Source organism: Diabrotica undecimpunctata, chromosome 4 (genome assembly GCF_040954645.1).
Source record: "Diabrotica undecimpunctata isolate CICGRU chromosome 4, icDiaUnde3, whole genome shotgun sequence".
In the NCBI taxonomy this organism is placed as follows: Eukaryota; Metazoa; Arthropoda; class Insecta; order Coleoptera; family Chrysomelidae; genus Diabrotica; species Diabrotica undecimpunctata.
This window is the reverse complement of record NC_092806.1, coordinates 114935729-114962207: the sequence shown is the minus strand read 5'-3', so window position 1 is coordinate 114962207 and position 26479 is coordinate 114935729. Positions and strand designations below refer to the sequence as shown.

Below are 26479 nucleotides of genomic sequence, written 5' to 3'. Positions count from 1 at the left end.
TCAAGGTCTTGGCACGTTTTAATCATCGTCTCAACAAGCTCCTTTGGATACTTAGATTTCGACGGTTTCTCATTAGTATTCATGGAACAAATCGAAGCCACGGGAACACACTGTCCGATCAAAGTTCTTTTACTTAACTTAATAGCATTTCCCTTTAAATTCATAACTCTTACAGGGACGACATCTCGAATTCTCACCAAAGCTTTTGCCGTTAGGAACTCGGCATTATTCACATCTTCGACCATCCTTAAACTTCCCTCTCGGCAGTTACCATCAGGTCTGGTCATCAAAATTTTCTCACTATTACCGGGTATTGTTACGTCACAAGTAGTTATTAAGCTGATAACGTCTTCTTTGTCTTCATGAAACGGCAACTCTTCACCACTGATCTCGAGAACTCCATCTTTGACATTCAATACAGCCCCAACTTTCCTTAGTAAATCCATCCCCAATATGAACTCATCGGAGATCTCTGCAATTAATACTGTATGTTTCACTGTGGTCTGGCCAATGGATACTGACAGATTAGCCTCGCCATATGTATTAATTATCTCACCAGTTGCTGTTCTAAGCTTTACTGTTGCAGGCAATAATTTAAGATGGCCTCGTACTACTTCTGGCCGTGCAATAGTTCTCGTTGCACCTGTATCTACCAAAAACGATCTACTTTTATTATTGATACGACCCTCTATGTACAAGCTATGAATTCCACCTGAGGACGTAATGTTCACAGTTACTATGGGGGCTGTGTTTCTCGAGGTCGGCAGTTGCCCCTTGTTGTCGACCCGTTCTAGTTTTCTGACTGTTGTATTATTTTCTTGCAATTTACGACGAATGTGACCTACGTCGTTACCATTCCAACATCTGGGCTCACGTCTCTTCGGCATCATGTCACGAACTACTTTCCGTACGATTTCCTCCAGACGTTTCTCGTTTTGTTCGTCGCTCTCTTCAGAGGTTCGTACTCGATAGCTCCGTGAAGCTTGACTAGCTGTTTCATGTTCTAAGGCAATAGCGAGCGCTTCATCTAAAACTTTCGGTCTTGCTAGTCGTAAAGCTTTCTGTAGTTCAATGTCTCTTAACCCATTGACGAAGGCATCTACAGCAATTTCTTCCAAAATGTTGTCTGGTACCTCCGGATAAGCCAACCGCACTATACGAGCAACATCTGCTTCAAACTCTTGCAAACTCTCACTTGCTCGTTGGATTCTACTTCTTATTTGTACTTTGTACACTGGTTGTAGATGGGCATCTCCATAACGTTTGTCTAGTCGAGTGAACAAGGTCTGGTAACATTTTTCTTGACCCTTAGGAATCGATCTTAGGATATCTGCAGCATCACCTCGTAAAGCAGCAGTCAAGGAAACAGCTTTTTCTTGTTCTGTCCAATGATTGGCTGTCGCAATAGCTTCAAATTGTCTAAGGTATATGGACCAAGAAGACTTTCCATCAAATGGTGGCAATTTGAATCTCATATTATGTGTCGTTTCGTCTCTGGGTAATTCTTCTTTCACTACCGGATCTAAGGCTATTGTATTAACTGGTGGTAGTACTTTTGTGTTAGTTATCATGGTCTCTAATTGCTTGATCTTCTCTTCTACGTCTTCTATCTTGTCGTTTACATTTTTCTGTATTTTATCAAATGTTTTAGAAACTTCTTCAAATTTTTCATTGTTCTTTTTAGAAGTTTCTTCCATCATTTGAGAAACATTTTCAAATTTCTCGTCGAATCTTCGAGATACATTTTCGAATTTCTCATCGAATCTTTTGGAAACGTTCTCTAATTTATCATCATTTTTTTTAGAAGTTTCTTCAATTTTTTTAGAAGTTTCTTCTATCATTTGAGACGTTTCATCGAATCTTTTGGAAACAGTCTCGAATTTATCATCAGTTTTTTTAGAAGTTTCTTCTATCATTTGCGACGTTTCATCGAATCTTTTGGAAACATTCTCGAATTTTCCATCAATTATTTTAGTTAAAACGGCTTCGTCTGCTGACTGGAACTGGAATGTCTCTGGGTCTTCTCCATTCTTGTTGAGAACAGTCTTCAGTCGTTCTTGGAGTATCTTCTTGGACCCGCTGCAGTCTTCATCGCGTTCTTCCAGTTGCTCACGCAACTGTTTTACCGAAAGTTCTACTAGCAGCATCTTTGGTCAGGCACACACGTACTTTTTTAAATGTTCTTTCGTACAAAGGTCACTACCGAACTACGCGAATTTTCCCGACGAACAATACTTTTCAAAAGTTCAAAAGTCTTTTTCAAAAATCACTGCTGAATTTATTTGCAAATCTCACACCGGACACCAACTGTAGCGTGATTAAATAAAACGAGCGGTTCGAATTTATATACATATATTTATTTATAACTTTACAGTTCGGTAGTATCTTAATAACTAACCTACTTCTAACATTGTTACCTATATATATACTACAGTTACTACGTTCGAGAATATTCTGGCGTTGTCCCACCTCTAGTTCGCCTACGTGACCGGTTATTCTCTCTCGCACTCGATACACGGAGAAGCTTCTGGAAGGGTATTAGAGATGCAATGCAACCGTTACCTGGGCCATGCCGAGAGCATGTTTGTAACAATATATATATATATATATATATATATTAATTGATATTGTGAAAGGAATTTATAACTAAATATTTTTTAAAATTTTCTAGGGTAAAGGTTTGTCATTTATCAAAAAACATGTGTGTTTATATAAAGAGAAGCTTCGCTCCACATCTACTGAGGTAATAGGGGCATATTTTAATTTTGGCAACAGATTTACATTAATACACGTTTCTGTCAAAATGGCCTCTAAAAATGTATGAAACATTCTGAATAATTTTAAAGCCTATATTATTTTCTAAAACCAACTTAAGCTTCCCCAAAACTTTTGTACCAATATCGCCTTTTACTTTTTGGCATTTCTTCTGAAAATTTTTAATTAGTTCCACAGAATCAACTAGAAGTTGGGACGTCTTTTCTAGTGAAGAGTCGGATATGTCGTTTATTACGTCTTTTATTCTATCATAATTTTCAGCGTAAAAAATAGATGCACTTAGCCAAGTCCCCCATAGAGTTAATACAGGTTGGGGAGGTAGCGGTACGTTGCGAAGCCTCTCTTAGAGCTCTCAAAGAAGCCTTAATGAGCACCTTTACATTTGCTAATTAATTCGTTCACAAGAGGAAATTGGGCCATGGTATTATCTGCAACTCTGTTAATTCCATGAGCTAAACAAGTAATAGGAAGAAGATTCTGATAAAATATTTTTAAATTTTGCTCCAGCTTAACCACATATGTGGGGTAGCATCTGATAAGAAAATCACAAATTTATTTAATGGAATGGCATCTGACAAAAAGAAGTTTGTCAAAGTTTCATGAATGCATCGTGTATAGGCTATTCCATGAATATACGACTGTTTTGAATTATTATGACAACGAATATTTTACTGTGCAAGTAGAAGTATGAAAGTAAATTGGTCTAATTATTATTCCAATAGTCTCTGCTGTTAGTATGACATATAAACTTAAATTATTTCAGGTAATAGATGTTCATATAGACGCAAAATTTATTGTGAAATTTAATCCGAAAATAACAATTTTTTTACGCAAACGCTCCTACAAATAAATACAATGTGTTCATCAGACATTTGGGTTGGTTTTAAATATTTGTTTGCCTTGACTGAATGTACTCTTAAAAGTTCCGAAAGTAACGGGTATAACATACCGGCTATTGATAGTTAAAGTACCGAGTCGTTACAGATATTAAAAAGTAACGAAAATTTACATAGAGTTTCATATATCGCCGACTGATTTTAGTTTTAAAAACCATCCGTATAGAGGTGTCCGTTAAGAAAGAGTTTAGTGTAGTGTATTTGTTTATTGAAGCCAATGTACTTTCTTATTTTACTGCTGAGAAAACCAAACGGGGGCCCTTTGCGACCAGTTCAGTCCGTACATAAACGTGTGTGTGATGCACTCTGTATTAGTGAAACAAAAGTAAAGTCGATTTTGCAAAAAGCAAAAAAAAGAAGGGGACAAAGTGAACAAAATGGCGCACAATATAAATCTCGTCGACAACCAAAGACTATAGATCTTCCCGAAGGTTGCAAATTTGAAATTTGTTGAGACAATGTATAAAATGCGCGAAAAGGAAGAAAATTAGAGAATAAGTAAGTTTATTGGCGTTTTTAATACTAATTGAATATTCGACTAAATAAATTACACTATTTAATCACTTAAGTATTGTTATACTTCGTTTAAATCACTTAATTTAAAAACCAACTTGTATACAATACTAAACTCAATGATAGTAATTATATACTTTAAAATCTGAATTACTACTACTGTTCCATAAACTATCAACTCTAGATTTATATCATGACTTCATATTTAAATCTAATGTTTATATCTGTCATAATAGTATTTTAAAATTGGGGAGAATTTACTATTGTACAATTCAGCACATTGGACCAGTTAAATCGATACCTTAAACCGAGTTTAAAACGGTCGTGGAATGGAGTATAACGGTCAAGTTGTTGACATTTTCAAGTTGTTTTGAAGATATTAAAAATGAGATTCATGGACCATGTTCATATAGTGCGCAAATTAGCCAATGAACAATATATCTTCCACAGGCGTCTATAGTTTCGTCCATAATAACATAAAAGAAATTATCACGTATGACTTCCAGTATTTGGATCATTGTTGATTTATATAATTATAGAATCGACACTTGATTTCTTCAACGAGGATTCATCCGGGATATTAAACTTGCAATATTTTTCCAAAAACGATCTTAGATTAAATTGTATTTTATCGTTGCTTAATGAACCCGAATTAAAATGGTTTTTCAATAATTGTTGACTTTTTTCCCCATTTCTAATCCTTTTTATATTTGCAGTATGTTTGGCTGTTTTGATATGCTGATGCACGTGAAATTTTGTAACCACGTTAACCTGAAGCAAGGAGAAATTGATTAAATATTTAGAGTGATGTATGTTTAATAAATACGCGAATTAAAAATAAACGAAATGCAAACTTTTGTTTCATTAAAACTTACAATTTTTTAACATGACGTTCAGAACACATTTTCACTTTCCATTTGAAGTTCTGCGTAGGATTTATATCCACAGCACATTAAATTTTACTTTGGGCATTTTCTTAGCAATTAATTAAACACATTTGCACCTAACTTAAAGCCGCGCTGAACTGAAGTCCAGGAAAGAAATAATGTCTGCTTGAAGTTGAGGTGGGTGTACGATCGACGAAAGCGTTTGTTATCGGCCACGAATCGTTCCGGGAGCTGTAAGTCTATTCAAATTATAAATGAAAAATACTTAAATAATAGTTAATTTTATGATTATTTCTGGTTAATGCCAGGTCCCACATCCAAGTTGGCCAATTCAATTTGCGGAGAATAAAAATTGTTAAGAACTCAGGTAAATCCTACCTAGAAATAAACGGACAGACCCTGCATAATTACTTGATGGTTTCAGGTTTTCAATTGCAATTAATTCCATGGAATGTAAATGGGTATTACACCCATTTAGAAATGTTGCAAATACTAATCTAAAAATACGGACCAATGATTGTATGTTTACAAGAAACTAATTTTAAAAACATTGCATATAAACTAAAAAATTTTAATTACTTATATCTTTAAAAATCGACAACATGCTAAAATAGCCAGCGCAGGAGTAGCAATATACATAAAGAGCGATATTATTAGCACAGCAATACCACTTATAGTCACAATAATAAAACAATTGTTATTTATTCTGTTATAGTAATAAACTATTATTTTTTTTCAGTTTCTCTCGGACTTAAAATGTTTCTAGCTGGGGTATTACGTTCTTGTAGCAGGGTTTGCAAATATTACAAAATTTTATAAGATTATCTTTTGTCAATGCATGACTTTGTACAATTTTTTTCTTTTCTTTATATATCCAGTATTTTTAACCAGTATTTCATTGGCCTTTTTAAAAATAAGTTATTCGGGCAGCCCACGTCAGTCAGAATTAGGTGATCATTTTAAAACAAAAAGATCTCGTTGTATAAGATGTCTTTCTTCTAAAAATCTTTTTCTTTTGGTATGACTCACGATAATGGTGTGACAACTTATAAAGAAACGCCGTGACATATATGATTGACACGATCTCCTAGAAAAAACTTCTGGCAATGGTATTTGACTGATGTTGCAGACAACGTATTAAGTAGTTCAAGTTTAGCGAAATACTAATTTTGATTCATAAACTTTTGTAAAAGTTAATATTGTTGCCTCTTAGGTCGTTATATTTTCATGTATTTTATTACTCCATACCCACCTATATTTTGAAGCTCCCTCTATTTGTTTCAATCAAAAGAAACAAATTTGCTATCAGAAAACTCATCAAATCTGACAGCATCATGCGTATTAGATCACAGAATACACCACTCAACAAGAAGCGAAACAAAGGGCTTTTTCGCAATCCGAATTTCTGTGAGAATCCGTCATGTTCTAAATAGTTTATCTGTCAGCCTATAAAAACTGAAGTTTGTTTACGTATTGAGAAGTGTTTCGTGTGTGTTGTTTAATAAAAAAAAAGAATAATACTGTTACACATATTTTTGTACATACATATACATATTTTAATACCTTAAAAAAAGTATAATATATTAAAAAAATCGGTAAGATAGTTTCGAAACAAATTCAGATTTCTGCTTTAATCTGAACCTTCTATAAATGCAAGGTATAACAGACGTTGATAAAGATGTTAATAGAGACATGGGGAATCTAAAATTTGCATTTCACGACATGTCTATCAACTAATCAGAAATCCATAACGAATTTGTTTCTTGTACTCATACAGAGTAGATCCGAATAAAATGAAAAAGACAGCAAAGATTTGATTTCACGTTCAAAGCGTCTATGTATCTGTTGATACGTATTTCGACTTAATAAGTCTCATCAGAACAGTTATTCATAGCCGTTCTTAACGTGAAAAATAATCTTCTCTGTCTTTTAAGAAGCAGCTCTGCTAAGTTGATAGACATGTCGTGGAATGCAAATTTTAGATTCCCCATGTCTCTATTAACATCTTTATCAACGTCTGTTATACCTTGCATTTATAGAAGGTTCAGATTAAAGCAGAAATCTGAATTTGTTTCGAAACTATCTTACCGATTTTTCTATCAGATGTCGCTATTGCGTTCATAACGAAGCCATTTTATTGTTGCTTCCTAAAAGACAGAGAAGATTATTTTTCACGTTAAGAACTTCTATGAATAACTGTTCTGATGAGACTTATTAAGTCGAAATACGTATCAACAGATACATAGACGCTTTGAACGTGAAATCAAATCTTTGCTGTCTTTTTCATTTTATTCGGATCTACTCTGTATGAGTACAAGAAACAAATTCGTTATGGATTTCTGCTTAGTTGATAGACATGTCGTGGAATGCAAATTTTAGATTCCCCATGTCTCTATTAACATCCTTATCAACGTCTGTTATACCTTGCATTTATAGAAGGTTCAGATTAAAGCAGAAATCTGAATTTGTTTCGAAACTATCTTACCGATTTTTCTATCAGATGTCGCTATTGCGTTCATAACGAAGCCATTTTATTGTTGCTTCCTAAAAGACAGAGAAGATTATTTTTCACGTTAAGAACGGCTATGAATAACTGTTCTGATGAGACTTATTAAGTCGAAATACGTATCAACAGATACATAGACGCTTTGAACGTGAAATCAAATCTTTGCTGTCTTTTTCATTTTATTCGGATCTACTCTGTATGAGTACAAGAAACAAATTCATTATGGATTTCTGCTTAGTTGATAGACATGTCGTGGAATGCAAATTTTAGATTCCCCATGTCTCTATTAACATCTTTATCAACGTCTGTTATACCTTGCATTTATAGAAGGTTCAGATTAAAGCAGAAATCTGAATTTGTTTCGAAACTATCTTACCGATTTTTCTATCAGATGTCGCTATTGCGTCCATAACGAAGCCATTTTATTGTTGCTTCCTAAAAGACAGAGAAGATTATTTTTCACGTTAAGAACGGCTATGAATAACTGTTCTGATGAGAGTTATTAAGTCGAAATACGTATCAACAGATACATAGACGCTTTGAACGTGAAATCAAATCTTTGCTGTCTTTTTCATTATAATATAATAGTAAAAAAAGAATAATACTGATATACATATTTTAATACCTTAAAAAAATTGATAAAAAGTAATAGATTTTTTCTCAGTGTAACACTAACTTTACTACTGTTTTAAACGACTTCCTCATTACTTTTCTTAGTGTACTAAGTAGTTAAACTATCATTCTCCCTCCGAAATTTCTGTCCTACGAACATCAAAGGTACCGACAAAGCTTTCACTTCTTGTTGGGTGATGTATTCTGTGATTAGATTATGAGAATTAACACAAGTAATACTGCTATTAATGCATAAAAACCTTATATCACACTTGCATGACAATACTTTCTGTCACACAAGAGTACAACACACTAACAATGCAAACAATAGGACTTAAAAACCTACCCCAATCTTAGTTATCTTAATTTAGTTAGACTAACAATAATTGGTCTGGCATCACAATTTATTAAAAAACAATATTATTCCTAAACATGTACATCATCATTTGTATATGTATTAATGATTTTGATAAAAAATGAAAAAGTCCTCCATAGTTTATTTTAATCAACATCTTCGGGTCTCACAGGATGTGTCAATGGTATAACAGATTTTTGGTTCACATCTCTAGAACAAGCTTTCCTCATATCTAAAAAAGAAATAGTCAATATTTGATGTAAAATATTATTAATCTTATTAATATATTAAATTTTTAATAGTATATATTTGGCGGCCGTAGCTCAGTGGCTATTTTTGCTGTGGCTCAGTTGCACTGCTCAGTGGCTTTGGAGTTTAAGGGAGGCCTATGTCCAGCAGTGAACGTGATAAGTGAAGGCTGGATGATGATGATAATGATGAACTGAGTCGCCACTGTGCTTCGGAGGGCACGTAAAGTCGTCAGCCCCGGTTATGTAAGTGCTATTAAGTCATATAAGGCTCGCTGGTGCGACCTGAAAACCCTAAGACTAGACTTTAGCGAGAAGGTTAAACAAACTTTACTTTTTCTCTTTGGAAAGATCATCCCTTGAGAAACCCAGAAAATGGTGGCCATCACCTTTCCTGCTGATAGGACAATCTTTACCTTCGCCGGGTGCTGGCCACTGATCCACGCATCCAAGTGGCATGCAGTTTCTTTTGGACGATAGAGACCAAATGGAATATAATTATAATATACAGAACATTCTTGATGCAGTTTCTTTTGGACGATCGAGACCCAATGGAATATAATTATAATATACAGAACATTCTTGTTGACTCAGTTACTGAAATGTGTGATCTGGGAATTAATTTAGACTCTAAACTTTTATTTGAATCGCATTATATGTCAATATTTTCCAAGGCTTTGCAAATGCTTGGCTTTATAAAAAGAATATTGAAGTGATTAAATTACTATCATTGTTTAAATAGAACTAGTTAGCCAACGCAATGTATAAATTTGTTTGATTCTAATTGAGACAGTCACTAGATGTCACCACTCTTTCTGTCTCAATAGATTTTAATATACCATTGTTTGTTTGATATACGTTATACTAGATGGTGCTATGTGAAAAAGTTAAAGATTAAACTAAACGTCCATTTTTGATCCCCTGAATTAAATTCACCAGCGTTGCAATATTTCACTGACATAGTAGCAACAGGTTTGCTTACAAATAAAAATTTTACAAAAAACAGACCATGAATCAGTTAAGATTTTGTTTTAAATAGAGTTATTACTATCAACTAGTAAATATCGTGTCAACTAAAATTGTACATAAACGTACCGTGGCTTCTAAATCTTCCTATATCTAAATAAGTTTAAAGAATTTAAATATTTTATTTTATTTGGAAGTGTATTACAAAAATTTGGTCGGAGGTAAGTAAAACATTTTAATTCTATGTGTTTAAAACAAAAAACATTTGTATGAGAAATGAACAAATTAGGTATTTAGAAATAAATTTTAGCGGATAATACATACATTCGATAATATTTGAAAAAAGTGATTTTAAATTAAAATAATGTTACTTCCATAATAAACAAATGGTTTTTTACAGATGGCTGGAAATATTTGTTGTTATTACAATGTGGTTTATCACCATACAAAATTCATGGTTTAAGAATGTTCAGATTTCCGACAAAAAATCTTTCGGCTTGTCAAACATGGATATTACACTCTGGTAAGTAAATAGAAACTTTTTTATATTCTTTTATTTTACACCGTTTCCGTTACGTAATTAACTTAAAAAAATGTTTATTTTTTTTTCATTCATCATTTGAATTTTACGTTTTCGTTGGTATTATAATTATGATATAATAAACTTCGGAAAAACAAATTAGTGAATAAACATAAACAAAGTATTAGATATTTAAATATGTATTTCTTTAACTACCTATTTTTAGTTATTGTATTGAAAAGTAGAAATAAGTTCATCTTTATCGGAGAACTAATTTATACACCAGTCTATCTGTAAAAAAATCATTGATTACACGTAAAAATCTTATAAAGATATTTGAAGGTTCTAAAAGATATACGAGGGTTAGTTAATAATAAATCTGTGAAGACATACAGGTATTTTGGTTTGTTTTTGTTTAAACAATTTTAAAAAGTGAGAGGTCATTATTTTGCTTATAAAACGTTTTTTATCCAGTTTAGAGAAAAATAGTTAAAATAAAAATTGTAGATCTCAAAAAGTTCTTCCTTTTGTGAGTTTCTAAATTAAAATATATAAAGAATTCACCAAAATAGTTGCAAAAAACCCTTGATTTTGCAGAAATTTATAAATTTTAATAACTTTGTTTTTGCATAATGGTACGTAATGTAACTAATAAAAATAGTGACGATTTGTTTATCATGGAAAGCGATTATTTAAACAACTTTTTGTTGAGCTACCCCAGTTAAAAAAAAAATTATGTTTTACATGCCACAGAAGCCAAGATATTGCAAATTTTACAAGCGTGATTTATTTTAAAAAAGTTCAAATCTAAAAAAAAACGGAGCTCAGATGGTTCTCCATTCTACTTTTCCGAAGAGGTATTTTACGAATACCATCATTTTAACGGGTTATAAATTTTTACTTCTTTACCGCATATACCATCTGTAAGCTGGATCGCACAATTCAGATCTTCATTTAGAGTCCCTTCAATTTTCAGCTCTTACTGTTAATAGACAATGGAAGTATGATTTTAAGAATAAAATGCTTTGGTTTTAAATATAAAATGCTCTCTTGGCTCGTAATGGTCATAGAAGATTCTTTTTTTTTTAGAAAGTGTGTTTTTCATCAGTTTTTCGTTAGCCTCTATATAAGTTTGTGCCATAAACGATATCAAAGATATAAATGTTTATAAACAGATTAAATAACCTATAAACTATTTGCTCTGATTGATATTTAGCGCACTGTAATAACATATTAATTTCCATAATTTCAAGGAGCTATGTTATATGTTTTTTCACAAAAAAGAGTTATTTTAATTTATAAATAACTACAAAAATAAGGTTTTTTGCAACTATTTCGATTAATAGTTTCTTGTATTTTAATTTGGATACTCTCAAAAGTTACATTACTTTTTATGATCTACAACTCTAAAAAAAGCTGAAAAAATCTTAAACAGATATTTAAAGTCTCTAAAAGGTATATGAGGGGTAGCTGATGACAATTATGTGAAAAATTTAGCTAATTTTGCTTTGCTTTTTTTTAAACAATCGTAAAAAGTGAAAAAAGTTTATGCGCATAAAACGTTAAAATAAAAGTTATAGATCATAAAATGTTCTCTAATATTGATATTTTTATAATTAAAATACATACATAATTTAAAAACCCTTATTTTTAAAGTATCATTTATAAATGTTAATAACTTTCTTTTTGCATAACGATATGTAATACAACTATTTAAAATTATGGCAGTTAATGAGTTTTTAAAGTGTGCTAAATGTCATACAGAACGACCATACAGTTTATGAGTTATTCAATATGTTTATCCAGGAGACCGATTATTTAAACAACTGTACCTGTCCAAACAGTCACTCTAGGGATATTTTGTAAATAGCAATCGATTTTTTATGGCTTCGTTTTAAATTATTAAAAAAAAAACATCAAGAATATAATAAATTTGTTTTTAAAAATCAGTTTGAAGAGTAACAAATTTTTAGCATATAAAAATTTTTAATAACTTTGACTTTTTTATGTCACACTTGTATGTAGGCTCAATATAAAGCTAATAAAAAAAACATTAAAAAAAAACCAAAACCTTCTATGGCCCAGAGGAAATCAAATAGCATTTTTTTTCTTGTTTAAGAAATTGCAAATATTTTCATTGTTTATTAACATCAAGAGCTGAAAATTGAACATTGTAAAAGAATATCTAATTTTTATAATTCGATTTATCAATAGCATACACAGTGAAGAAGTAAATTATTTTGAAACATTAAAATAATGGTACTCGTAAAATATCGCCACAGAAAAATGCAAGGGAGATCTGTCCGCTGCAATATCTCAGCTTGTTTCTTGTTAGTGGTTATAGAAAGTTCTGTTTTTTTTTTTAATTGTGCTTTTACGCCAGCTTTTCATTGAGCCTACGTACAGCCGTATGACATGAAAAATATCAAAAGTAGTATAAACGTTTAGAAGCTAAAAAGCACTTTTGCAAACCGTTTTTTTTTATAATAAGTTTAATAAAATGTTGAAGTTTATAAATAAAGCTTCAAATAATCGATTCAAAAAACATCAAATAACTGTCAAAGGTTAAATACCCTTTTTAAAGTTCCTAATGGATTTTAAAGATTTAAACAGTGTTAAACAGATAAATTAATTCATCGACGAGTTAACAATACGAAGCGAAGTTCTTTAATCACAATGTGATAAGAAAACGAGTATCAAATTTGGTTTTATATTTCAATAGTCGAATTTAATTGTGGCTATATTGGTTTAATTAAAGAAAACCAGTGAAAATCCCAAGAAATAGGTGAGATCCTTTGTTTCTTTCTTTCCAGTTTGGGAGAGGGTCCTTTAGGTACTCACGTTTAGGTATTGTGTTACGGTCTGGGTAACCAGAACTACACATCATGAACAGCAATTAAATATTTACATTTACACAAAACAACTCCAGTTTCAACCCAAAATCATATGTCGTTGCCGCAGTCTCTAGCCCTCCTTCCCGTTCGTTTTCTAAAAGGGGACAAGTTATTGTCATGCACTCCAATAGTTTATCCAAAAAATATTACTTTTAAATCTCGCATTTCGAATAATCGAATCTACATTTTCCTCACTTCTACCGACATCGTTGATCAACTAATACACCGAACGCCATAATTAATTTCACCGTCATCTTGATCTGCAGGCTTCTTTCTGCGACCAAAAGAATCCTTATTTCAAATGTATCTCCTTCCATCCCGCATTCACTAATCGAACAGTCCCTAAGAAATACGGAACATCAGATGATCAATAGGCATATATCATGAGTTTCCTGCTATATGTATATTTTTACTTCATCTTTTGCCAAATTTAGACACAATATTTAGTTAAGTAAGAAAACTTTATGTACTTCAGATACTAGCCCAAGTCTAGTTTGAAAAAAAAAGTTAAAAATAAAAAATAAAAAATAAAAAATAACCTTAAAATATCCAATCCCTTTTTTAATCAAAAGGTTATACTTGATAAAATAAAAGTTTTGGAACAAATCTGGACCTAACCATATATACTCTTTTCTTCCTTCACCCTTTCCTTATTCATCCTTAGTTTCACAAGATACCAATTATCCGAACTCTTCTATAAACTATTTCGGACTAAAAGCTGCACTCAAATCCTATAAAAACACAAAAATTAGGATTTTCTATAATTATCTTGAAAAATTTCTCGAAAATTCCTTAGGCACCAACGACCCTCTAAATGAAGCCAGTAAATTTATCACTGACATACCGCTGACAATCGTTAATGAAAGATCTTGCCCTAATCTATACTAATATAAAAAAAAAATCATTACAAAAAAAAATTTTTGTTAAAATCCATTATAAAAGGTATATAAATTAAAAAACCCAAATGGGCTATGTCATGAAGAAAAAAGGTTTTCGGAATCTATATTCCATCATCAGTGTCTAGGTGAACATGTTTTAAGCCGCTAAATATCTGGGTAAAAACCCGTTAAAAGTTATACGTTACAATTTAGTTTACATTATTTAGTCTTATATATTAGGATGTTAAAGCTACCAGTGGATATAATAACATGGCAAATGTTATCATATCCACTGGTAACTCAACCCTGGTGAGGTCCCAACCTCATATAAACTTATACAAAGTGTAGTAAATCTACTTCAAGATAGATCTAACGAACTAGGATTATCACTTACTGAGAACAAAACCAAATTAGTAAAATTTTCCAGAAGAATTTTCACTCCCTTAACCAAAATTTTATTTAACAATTCTCTACTTTCTGTTGTTTCTTCTTCTTTTTAGAGTGCCATATCCCTACGGAACGTCGGCGACTACCATGCTTACAATATTTTTATACTGATCTCGGTCTTGCGCTACGTGTAGCAATTGGTCCGCTGTCAAACCTGTCCACTGCCGCAAATTCCTCAACCAAGAGAGTTTCTTCCGTCCTATCCATTTCTTTCCTTCGATTTTACCGTTGAGAATTAGCCGAAGGAACTCATATCTTGGTCCTCTGATTATATGTCCAAGATATTCTAGTTTACGCCTCTTAATAATATTTAATAGAGTTCGTTGATGTCCCATTCTTCGAAGAACTTCTTCGTTTCTGGTTCTGCTAGTCCATGGAATTTTTAGTATCCTTCGATACAACCACATCTCAAACGCCTCGATTTTATTCATGATATCGGCGTTTAAAGTCCAAGTTTCACATCCATACAAAAGTACAGACCACACGTAGCATCTTGTAAACTTTTCACGGATTTCCAAATTTAATGAGTTATTGGATAATAGAGGCTTGAATTTTTGAAATGAGTTTCTTGCCTGTTCAATTCTACATCGAATTTCGAAGGATAGATCTAGATTTTGGGTAATCCAACATCCAAGGTATTTGAATCTCTGAACTCTCTGCAGCGGTTGTTGGTTTAATATCAGTTGGGTTGCGATGATATTCAGTTTACTGGTCACCATGTATTTAGTTTTATCAATATTTATCGACAGTCCCCAATTTGTGCATTCCATGTCAACTCTATTGATTAGCTCCTGCAGTTCTGTTGTTAATTAATGTAAAATTCTCGGTTTTATGTTTGACTCCAGATTAAATTGAAAGAATCTTTAGTCATCTTTAATGGGGTGCCGATAAAACTACTCTTAGGTCTGAGCGCTTTTCGCTTTAGTCCTATTGAGAGTGTATACCGTGAATCTAATGAACTTTCTCCTACCCTAAGACGATAATCACTTCTACTTTCGTATGCTGCATCAACATCCGCAAATCCATTTAATCCCGTTCATTCCCTAATTGCCACAATGGCGTTTTCTTCCATTAACAATAACCAACACCTTATCATAAAACCTATACCTCAATTAATTTGTCCACTACTTAAAAATATTGACCTTTTTCAGACTAGTTCATTTCCTCTAACTTTACTTCCCCTCTGGGCTAAAGATCTCCCCTCAATATATACCTCACTCACCATTTTTAACAAACTTGAATCTTCTAACCTTCTTATAAAGAAAGCATTTTTAGAATTTAATTCTCTATACAGATGCTTCTAAAACTACCACTGGTATTGGTTGCGCAGTAACCACTAAACATGAACTTGTAAGATCATCTCGGTTACCCGTAATATGCAACGTTTGCACAGGTGAACTATATAGTATTCTGTTGGCTTTTAAATGCATCTCCCATCAAAACAGACATATTGCCCATTTGTTCAGATTAACTTTCATATATCCGTTTAGTCAATACAATTTTCACTGACCACCTATTAGTTCAAAACATTCATAACATATACCAAAATCTCTTTGCTTACGATATAAGTCTCTCTCATATGGCTGCCTTCTCACACCGGAACTACTGGTAATAAAACAGCAGATAATTTTGCCAAAGAAGCTACCAACCATGGGGTGACTGAAGTCACCCCAATTCAACTAGCTAACGAATCTCGAAATTCTTTTTTAAAAAGTCAGTAGAGGATACTTGACAAAACTTATAGCAAAAGAGCAAAACAACTTTTCATAAACTTCAATCTTTTATTGGTCATCTCTCCCTAGACTTCATAACTAGAAGAGAAGCATCGACTATTAGAAGACTACGAATCAACCATACCAAACTTACCAACTGGAAACAATTCACCAACCTGTATAAAGCACTGGACTTGAAACCTTCTCTAAGGAACTAGAGAATCATCTACCTCTTCCTCAACTGTAAATTGTATATGTTGATTATGATTGTTGAAAATGTTGACTATTTCATTAATTTTGTGTTTAGGAAGTGCCAAAACTAAATCATCTACATATCTTTTAATAAAAGGAATGAAAAAAGTGTAATTGTTGATACAATCACTGATAACATCATCCATGACTAGATTCTATAGGACTATCAAACATTTGTTTTTGGTAGTGATATGGGATCTTTTTTTTTCCTAATATTGTTCTGAAGCTATTTTCTTGTTTCATTTTAAATTAATTACTATTTAAATGGGAATAAGCCACAATTAAAGGTTAAAATACGTTTATTGACGTTTCAATTTCCACTTCGGAAATCGTTCTAAAAAACAAACATGTTTGAGAACGATTTCCGAAGTGGAAATTAAAACGTCAATAAACGTATTTTAACCTTTAATTGTGGCTTATTCCCATTTAAATAGTAATTAATTTCTTTTTTTTCCTATCTAAAAATTTTTTTTCTTACTCTTATATAATATATCTATATATATATATATATATATATATATATATATATATATATATATATATATATATATATATATATATATATATATATATATATAATTTAATTTAATGTATTGTGCAGAAAGTTGCTTTTTTCAGTTGTGTTAATAATAATATTGTTGTAGGTAATGCTGCATTGGAAAGTCTGGAGCTACCCGATTTAAAAAAAATCTATGCAGTAAGCATTTTGACGCAATGCAAAATATTTACCCAGTACTGCTATACCAAAAAAATATAGTGAGGTAGAAGAGGAAGGTTCGTTAACGACACCACGCGTTTTTCATACGTATTCATTAGAAAAACAACCATCAACCAGTGCCAATACTGTTTCGCATAGTGATAATTCTGAACTTGACGATTTTGTTGATGAGCTTTTTAGATATGCCGTTATCACCATTGGTCAAGACAAAAAGATTTCATAATTATCACACACTTTAAACAATGTAAATGTTTTAATGTAAACAATTTTGTTTTGTTTTTTTACCTTGAATTATTATTTTGTCAACAAAAAGGCTAACGCAGCAGTTTAAAATTCTAAAATGAATCTGCGGCTTAGTCTAGAATATGCTGGTATCTGATCGGCCTATGGTGGAGCAGTACGGCAAGAGATAAGGGCTTGCGGCTCGGTGATACTCCTCCATAGATCCCTACCTAGGGCGTGTGCCGCCTAAATACCGGGTATATATATATATATATATATATATATATATATATATATATATATATATATATATAATTATTATTTTGTTAATATTGTCTATGGTGTAGATATCAGAATTTTGATAAGTGTTATCTAACTATTAAAATAACGCGAATTTAATTTTTGCATAAACAGTCAGATCGTGCGAGTTGATTGAAAAAAACATTTTCATTTATGTAAACAGAAATACAAACATGGTGTGTATATTATAAAATACATAAATAAATAAAATAAAGGGTACTATTTATTAAAGTTTTGTTAATTATTATTCCTTTTATCCCAACACATAGATTAATTTGTCCCTAAATATGTGGTGCCTCTTGTTGTGGCATATCGATCTGTTTATTTGTTTCAAAACCATTATCAAAAAACCATACCCATAAATTTACTATATTTTCAAACGTCATTTTAAATATTAAAAGATTGAAAATTTAATTTTCTCAAAACATACATAAAACCATTGTTTAAAAAGAATTTTTTTTAAACAATGATAAAACTCAAGTCTTGACTAAAAAATAAACCTCCGCATGAGTGTTCTAAGACGATAGCAGTCGAGTCTATTTCAATTAAATATTTAATCCTTTTCTAACAAATCATATAACCAAATTAAATATCTGGTAAACTAATAAAACTTAAAAAAAAGGCAGCATTTAACTGCTTCATTTAAATAGATTACTAACCGGTTTAGATTTATCAAGTCTCAAAGTAGAAAAACAATTTGAAATATTCGCTCGAAATAGTCAAGTTATCTTTCACAAGACGCATACAACGATAATAACAATAAGCATTTTATTAAAGTCTTATATTTTCTTCACAATCTGGCACCCGTGTACGGGTTTGCATTAGTTACCAGACTGGTAGAAATATACTCGTATAGAATCCTGCTGAGAATTAAGTTTCTGTTAATAGTTTTTTAAATTTATTACTAGAGGCCGCCATATGACGGCAGAAGAAAAGTCAAACGTTTGTTCTATAAGGATTGTCTAACTAGTCCTATTTAAACAATGTTACTATATTGTTCTTTAATCAGGCCCCATCTAGAGTAATGTTCTTGTGTATGGTTTCCATCTTATAATATTTACATATCAAAAATTGAGACAGTTCAACACAAGTTCTTGAAATATGTAGCATATAAACAGGGTATACCTTTTTGAATTAAATCAAGTAAATTATGATCAAATTGAAACCCAACTTGATATTCTCTAATTGTATGACCGACTATTAATTAAAGATGCAAAGATGCTTTATGGCATAATTAATTCTACAGTCTTGAGTCCTCAGCTATTTGAGCAGGTTGGTCTGCATGTACCTCTACGTAGAACATGATTAAACCAAACTTTTTGTTTCTCTTCACAGAACCAACTATGCATATAATAATTTTTTATCTCGAGCACTAAGATGAGCAAATATTCACACAGATCCAGATTTTTTTGCACTGAAGGTTGAGTTCATTTCTGCTCTCAGGGTGTTTATTTGAGTGGCTGTGGAATAGGTAATCATCGTTTTGATGTGTAAAACTAAATTACGTGATTAAGTTTGTGATATTCATACTTTTATTATTGTGATTTTTATACTTTATTTTTTGTTTGTTTTATTGTATACATTGTTAATCATATTGGGCAGCAGCCCATCGAAAATAAATAAATAAATAAAATAGCATAAATATAGGCGAATAATATTGGTCAAGTTACTTTATTTGTCTAGTACACAGATTATTCTTCTATACTAAACCTCATACAACAAATTCAAGTCATCTGGCTCGCTGATGTGCAAATCGCTTCATTACTTTTTCAGGGGCTACTTTAATGTCTCAGTGAACATGAAGGATGCAAAGACCCATGAGCCAGGTTTCCCTCATCCTTGCCCTCAGCCAAGTCTTCACTCTTCTTAATGTAGAAAAGGGTCTCTCTGCTGTAGCCATACTGACTAAAATATAATAAAATGTAAACTGAATGTTGTAATATTCTTCTGGGCCACCTGGATGATTGGCTCTCTTAGTCTGTCTACCCACAAATCTAGGTAACTTCACTCCAATGTCCAATTCATCTGCTAATTCTTTAACTTTGGTAAATATCTTACTAAAACTTTCTTCACAGTTAGATCTTCTATCTTTCTAAGTCAACATGTTATTGGAAACAGCCTTAGTTGCCAGGTTAGCATCAAGAGATTTCATTTGTAGAAGTTGGCTTAGTGACAATGTTAATTTTTGTGTGTCAATCAGTGACATCATTAACACTACAAACTCAGATGTGCATAAAGAATTAAGCAAAGTTGATACAAGTAACCACATAAACTCTATTTCAATAAAGGCATCTAAACTTCTTGGTTTCGTTACTAGGAATTGCAAGTATGTTTCGATTGATTCAACAAGATTAGTGTATTGTTGCTTAGTTCAAACTATTTTGGAATACTGTTCAGTTATTTGGTCACCCTATTTTCAGAAAATATTTATACCTTAGGAAGAGTCCAACATAAATTTTTGAGATAATGTGCTTACCATGTCCACACTACTATTGAAAATCATGATTATTCCCATATCCAACAACAATTATCTTTACCCTGACTCAAGGACCTTTGTGATATGTCAGGAGCTATATTTATGTATAAGATCATACATGGATTTATTGATTGTCCAAACCTGTTAAGCCAGATTACTTTACTGTTCCCCATCAAGCTTTATGTTACCACAATGTTTTCAATATTCCTTTCCACAGAATAACCTATGGTATTCACAACCCATTGGATAGATATACGGGGCTATTAACTGTTCTCAATTTTGATATTTTCAATATAATGTTAACTCAGTTAAAAAGATCTCTTGCTTTGTGATATGTATATTGATATTGTTGGAAAAAGGACAGCAGACGCAGATGCTCAGTCTATTGCTTTCTCCAACAGAGTGTGGTTGTGTTATATACATATAGCTTAGATTACCTCACACTTTACCTCATTCAGCAACCTCTATTACCCTCAAAACTAAATATATTTTTCTAGTGGCAAGTGGGATATGTGTTTGAAACTAAAAACAATTGAACTACAAATATTTAAATTTATATTTTGTTAAATTCTTGGGGGAGAGCATGGCCCCCTTTCTGGATCCGCCCTTGCTCAACACATATGCTATACAAAATGATTATTATGCTAATAAATTTTGTACTTTGGGTGCTTTTGAAACAGATCTCATACACTTATAAGATTAAAATAAAACTTACCATAGGCATCTTCATCTGGATCACCTGAATAATATTCAAGAACTGTTCGATACACAATATATCCCAAATGATTGTACATATTTATAGCTACTTTGTTACTAACTCTAACAAAAAGATCAACAAAATATGCCCTCTTCCTAAAATAAAGAACCAAAATTCAAATTAATGTAGGTCATATTACTCCAAAGAATCTTGTTAGTGTACTCACTTTTCTGAAACATCTTCCAAAAAATTCATCAAACAGGCTGCTAATCCTAAACGTCGGAAGTCGGGAGATACAGTTAAGGCTGTAACATGTCCATGCCAGTTCTCTCCTATACCTTCTGCTTTTCCCATTACTAAAAAAATGCCAATTCCTTCTGTTTTAAGGACAAAAGAGAATTGCTTCTAGATTACTTACTGTAGCCCATTATCTCCCCACTTGGTGATTCTGCTACTTGGAAATACTCGGGCCAATGAGCCAAATACTGCATGTAAAACGATAATCCATAAGTCTCAGTTAAGGGGTCTAAATTACTGAAAAGAGGATTTTGTAAAATAAATTTAATTTTGGTATGTTTATCACTTACACATTATTAAATTTGTACATGTCGTTACACGTAAATGGTCTTAATGTAGTCATTGTAATGAATTATGGAGGTTTTCTTAAAACAATTAAAATTTTTGTTGTAAATTAAACATAACCTTATTCTTTAACCAAGATTATCTTCCTCTTTTTCTGTGACAACTCTGTAAAGGCGGCTACAGACATAACTGCAAGCTTATCCAGCACCAGCATAGTATAAGTTTTATTAAAGTTGGTAAAAGAGAATGGGCTAGCGATTTCGTTGTTTACGTTTACATTTACAAACTTTTACAACATCTTCTGTAATGTGTATATTGTCTTTAAATGATTTAGAGCGTGTACCCCTCTTACATATTCCATAACAACACCGCTTCGATAATATATTAATTAAATTTGAAACTAGGCGAACTGAAATACTACTAGTAATTTCTCATATTTGGTCAAAATTCAAAATCTCCAAGGGGTTTTTGTAGTTGCGATTAAAAAAAATTAGAGTGATGTAGAAAATAAAAAGAAAACGTATAAACTAAATGTTGCAACGTTATGTCACAAACCATACATACTCATGTATGGTTTGTGCGTTATGTCGCTAAACCCAAAAGTTGAGCAGGGTATTTGCCAAACCTATCCCCAGTTTAATGCTTAACACTTTTTAAAGCAATGTACTGTAACCTAGCTTCTAATTTGCCTGTTAGAACAATATTAAAATAATTAAATATTAAAATTACATTAGTATTTTACCTAATAAAATATGTTAAAATATAGCAAAATAAAGAAACGATGAAAATATCAACATGACTGAAACAAGTTACAGGGGTAAATCAATTAAGAGTGTGTTAAGTGTTGATACACCTCGGTGGACATCACACTCTTGGTTGCGACTGAGCTCACTTCTGATTAGGTGGCCAATATCCTCCTGGGTATCCCGTTTCATGCTCTAATTAACTCCTCCCGAAGTACTCCCAAAGTTTGAGGAGGATGCTCTTAATTCAGTCTCCTACCCACTTGTATAGTTTAAATTGGATTTTAGTCACACCATAAAAATATTTGAGATAGTAATTGATAGACGGATAATGAAGAAACTGAAATATCGGAAAATCAGTTTGGATTTATGTAAGGCAGATAAACAACTGGTAATTTTCATTATAAGTCAGCTGATGGGACAATATAGGAATAAAGAAACAAACGCTCATATGGTATTTATTGATCTTGGGAAGGCATATGATAGAATTCGTTGAGAGGTTCTGTGCCAACATCTCTATAAAAAAGAAGTTTCTTGTGAGTATATAACGCTTGTAAGAGATATGTATGCGGGAGTAATGACTGTTGTTTGGAGGGAAGGGCGTGACGTAAATTTCATGAGAAAGTAGGATTGCATTAGGGCTTAGTACTTAATTTGTATTTGTTCTCATTAGTATTAGTGTTGGATCAGATTGTAACGTAAGCAAACTATTTACTTATGTACACAAACAATCTAGACTTTTCTGCTGGTTTCGGAGAATTTGGATGCAGTTCTTTCAAAAATCATATAATCATAGTTTTTAGATTAAGAAAGTAAAATAAGAAGGTTATACCTCTCGAAACATTTTGTTAGCGTAAGTTTAGATATATTGGTGGGAGAAAATTTGATTTTGTTTAATTTTTTTTACCCCAAGGAAGTTTGATTTTGTTGGTCTTAAGAAATGCTTTGACTACGTGATTTATTAAAAGTCAACACTAAAGGGAACTTAATAATAACATTACAAAACGGAACTTACTTTATTAAAGATCAGTTTTAACAGAAATGTATATAAAAAATAGTTTAGTTTTCTTTCAGTAAACTTATCTATTTTTTAAACGTAATCAAAACTATTGACATGTTGATTTTTATGTCGAAAACATAATAATAATATCTCCATTCAGTGCTAGTCATAGCTTTTTATTTAAATGCCTTTAAATTTGAAATGTAAATCTCAAAGATTAAGACTTTCGTTCCAAAATTTGCGGTTTCTGAATAATGCAAAGAATCGATTTTAATACGTGCTTGAAAACAATTGAAAATATTTTTGTTCTTTAGTTTCATTTTTTGAAACGGGGCCAAGCAAATAGGCCTCTAGGTCAACGAAGATAAGACAAAGTGCATGGTAGTTACCAAAAAGCCAAGACTCCCAGACAACATAGAAGCTGTTTGTATTATCTTTAAAATTAAAAAGAATTGGGCGCCATTCCTTAATCGTTTACCCTCGTGAGGAAACGAGCTTAGATAAAGAAATAACATGAACAATTTAAAACAAAGCTAACCTTTATTATTTTGTAACGAACAAAAAGTTATTAAAAGATTCTACGTTAAAAAGTTATGTCATTCCAGAAAAGAAATAAACAGTATGTGTTTAAGGTAATTAAATTACATATGAGAAGTGCTTATACGAAACTAAAATTAAAATCATATTTGAACATTGATTTGAATATTTACTAGGAATTATAATAATAAACTTTGAAACGTTGAAAAACAATTTTTTTCTGAAACTTTTGAAACAGATACAAGATAACAAAGAATCTATAGGGGTACATTCCCTGGTGGACAAAGGTTAGTAGAACAAAAACAGAATATCTAAAATGCGTATTTAATGACGGAGAAACTACTATAAATAAGATAATAACTTCGGATGGTGAAAAGATTGTGAAAAGCAGTAAGCGTTAGTAAGATGAATTGCAGTAGAATTAGATGGATGAAGTGAAAGAAGCCTAGAGATTGCGTGATAGAAATATTCTAATACAGCGTTTCCCAAAGTGTGTTGGTCGAGGAACACTATTCAGAACAGAAATTCTATAGGGAACACTTACCATATTGCACCGAAAACCTATATAGGTGCCACAAAGAACGAGAGATATTAGTTTGGGGGGAGGGGATATTAACCATTACATTTTCTATTCACTTTTTTTTCAATCGCAGACATAAGAAACTTAATTACATATAACGAAAAACAAAAATAAAATGAACACACAGATCCTATTTCTAAAACCTTCAAAAACGTAAAGTCTTCATTTTAATGTGAAGAATATGGCTGTCTTGATTTGTACAGGTTAGTAATATCCGGTTGAATTTGGGATAACTGCAATCGAATGTCAGGTTCCGCATTCAGTCGAGATCTATATATTGTTTTAGTGGCCACATAGGCAGAGAATGCTGGTTTATGATGTCAAATCTATCAGGCATTCATACTGCTGAGATGTTAAGTAAGCTTGTTTTTTTTTAACATTGCAAGGTATGGATCAGCAACCCAGAAATTTTCTTTAATTTTGTCGTGGAATTCCTCAGGAAAATAATTATGGTAGTTTATAAGTAAATTTAGCAAATGTAAAATTCGTTAAAGACAGCTTTAGGTATGTTCCATTAGCTCTTCTATAAATTCTGTGATTAGTGTAAAGCTATCAAGACATTTTTCATCGATTCTGCCCAAAAAATTAATTTCTTCCTATACTCTTGTATTTTATCATTGGCGTTATAGACAGTTATTGTCTTTCCTTGGACTGGGGGACTAACTTCATTGACCTTATTAAAATATTTGTTAAATACCCCAATTTAATTAACCAATGTTAATTACACAATAGATCACCCAAGTCAAATCTCATTTCAAAGAACCTAGCTAAACATTGGCCGCGAGAAAGCCACCTTACTTCCTTACTTCGTATGAAAAAGTAAAGACGAATGTATACTGCCCATGTCATGGCATACCACTCTAAACAGCCTTGTATTCATTGGTCGTGATTTGATCAAATTAATTATCTTCACTGTTTCGTCCAAAACTATTTTTAAGGAAGGCGGCATTTTTGTCACAGCGAGGCTATGGCGGTGGAGGATACAGTGGCTACTGCTGCATTCCTTGGCTAGATTATGATATATTAATATCCAATAAAATGTTTTTGGTCTTATTTCTGATTTTTAATACTCTGCACACTTTAATTATCATTATCTTGTAATTTCAATTTGACATGATATTTCACTGTTGCTTTCAGCCATCGATATAGCGGAGCTTTTTTTCTAATGTTTAACCGTTTAATATCGCCATATAGCAGAGCACCTGTAGATGCTTCGCGGAGCACTTAGTGCTCTGCGGAGCACAGTTAGGGAAACGCTGTTCTAATGCAACTAAAAGGAAATTTCTATCAAACTTTCATAAGATCAGATGTGATATAAGGTATCGAATATTGCACAGTTAATAACAAAGAAGAATTATGAATACATGTGCGAAATTGAGACTGCATAGGTGGATGAGCGGTAACAAAAAATTGTAGAATTAATTCATTCTTAAAAACGTATATTTTAGGGAAAGTCTAGATGTGACCCCAATTGATGCCAAAACAAAAGAGCATATGATCAGAACATGTCCAACGTTGAAATGATAATCCATCACCTAATACGAAGAATCACTGCGATGCAAGCTCCTGGAAGCAGTAAGAGAGGAAGACTAAAGATAACTTGGTGAGTGAGGTTTAGGCAGGACCTGACTGTGAAATCGGTTGAAATTGATAGTTGCCCAAGATAGAAACTTATGTAGTAGTGGATTGCATCCACTCAGTAGCAATAGATATTTACAGAATCTAATAAATTATTTAATTCTGTAAGAAACTCTTATTAAACACTTTTTTATCTTAAGAATGCTTTTTTAGTTCACATGAAGTAAATGACATGTTTTAACATTTATACGACTGTCGATTACAGTTTCTAATTATTAATTTATTTTTGCATAAATCTATTCTGTTATTAAAATATAATATATAATAATAATATAAAAATAAAATGTATTAATATGTAAATATATCATTGAAAAATTAAAGAGCTAAATGTTTTTTTTAATCTTCCTTTACTCCTTTATACCGCTCAATTTTTTTAAATTACATTCAAAAATTTAGTTTTGTTCTTATTAACACCAATGTATGCAATCAGCATTACTTCGACGTCAGAGATAGAGAGCAAAAAATTAAAAATCTCATGGACAATCAGTTCCCTTAGAAACAATCAATGTCATGTCATTTGTCAGT

General features: G+C 32.0%; 1 protein-coding gene and 1 long non-coding RNA gene across 2 annotated transcripts; one reads left to right on the top strand and one right to left on the bottom strand.

The window, feature by feature from the left end:
- Window positions 1–8575: 8575 nt before the first annotated feature.
- Naa20A (N-alpha-acetyltransferase 20 A) lies at window positions 8576–21632 on the bottom strand. The gene is made up of 5 exons (XM_072528030.1): window positions 21462–21632; window positions 21293–21408; window positions 21101–21230; window positions 20893–21029; window positions 8576–8776 (listed from the first exon to the last, which is right to left on the bottom strand). The coding sequence occupies exons 1-5, from the start codon at window positions 21512–21514 to the stop codon at window positions 8691–8693; spliced, it is 522 nt and encodes a 173-aa protein (XP_072384131.1). The 5' UTR covers window positions 21515–21632; the 3' UTR covers window positions 8576–8690.
- On the top strand, window positions 9895–17429 carry LOC140438355 (uncharacterized). Its single transcript, XR_011950509.1, has 3 exons — window positions 9895–9979; window positions 10159–10281; window positions 17106–17429. It is a non-coding gene; the product is annotated as an uncharacterized lncRNA (long non-coding RNA).
- Window positions 21633–26479: the final 4847 nt, after the last annotated feature.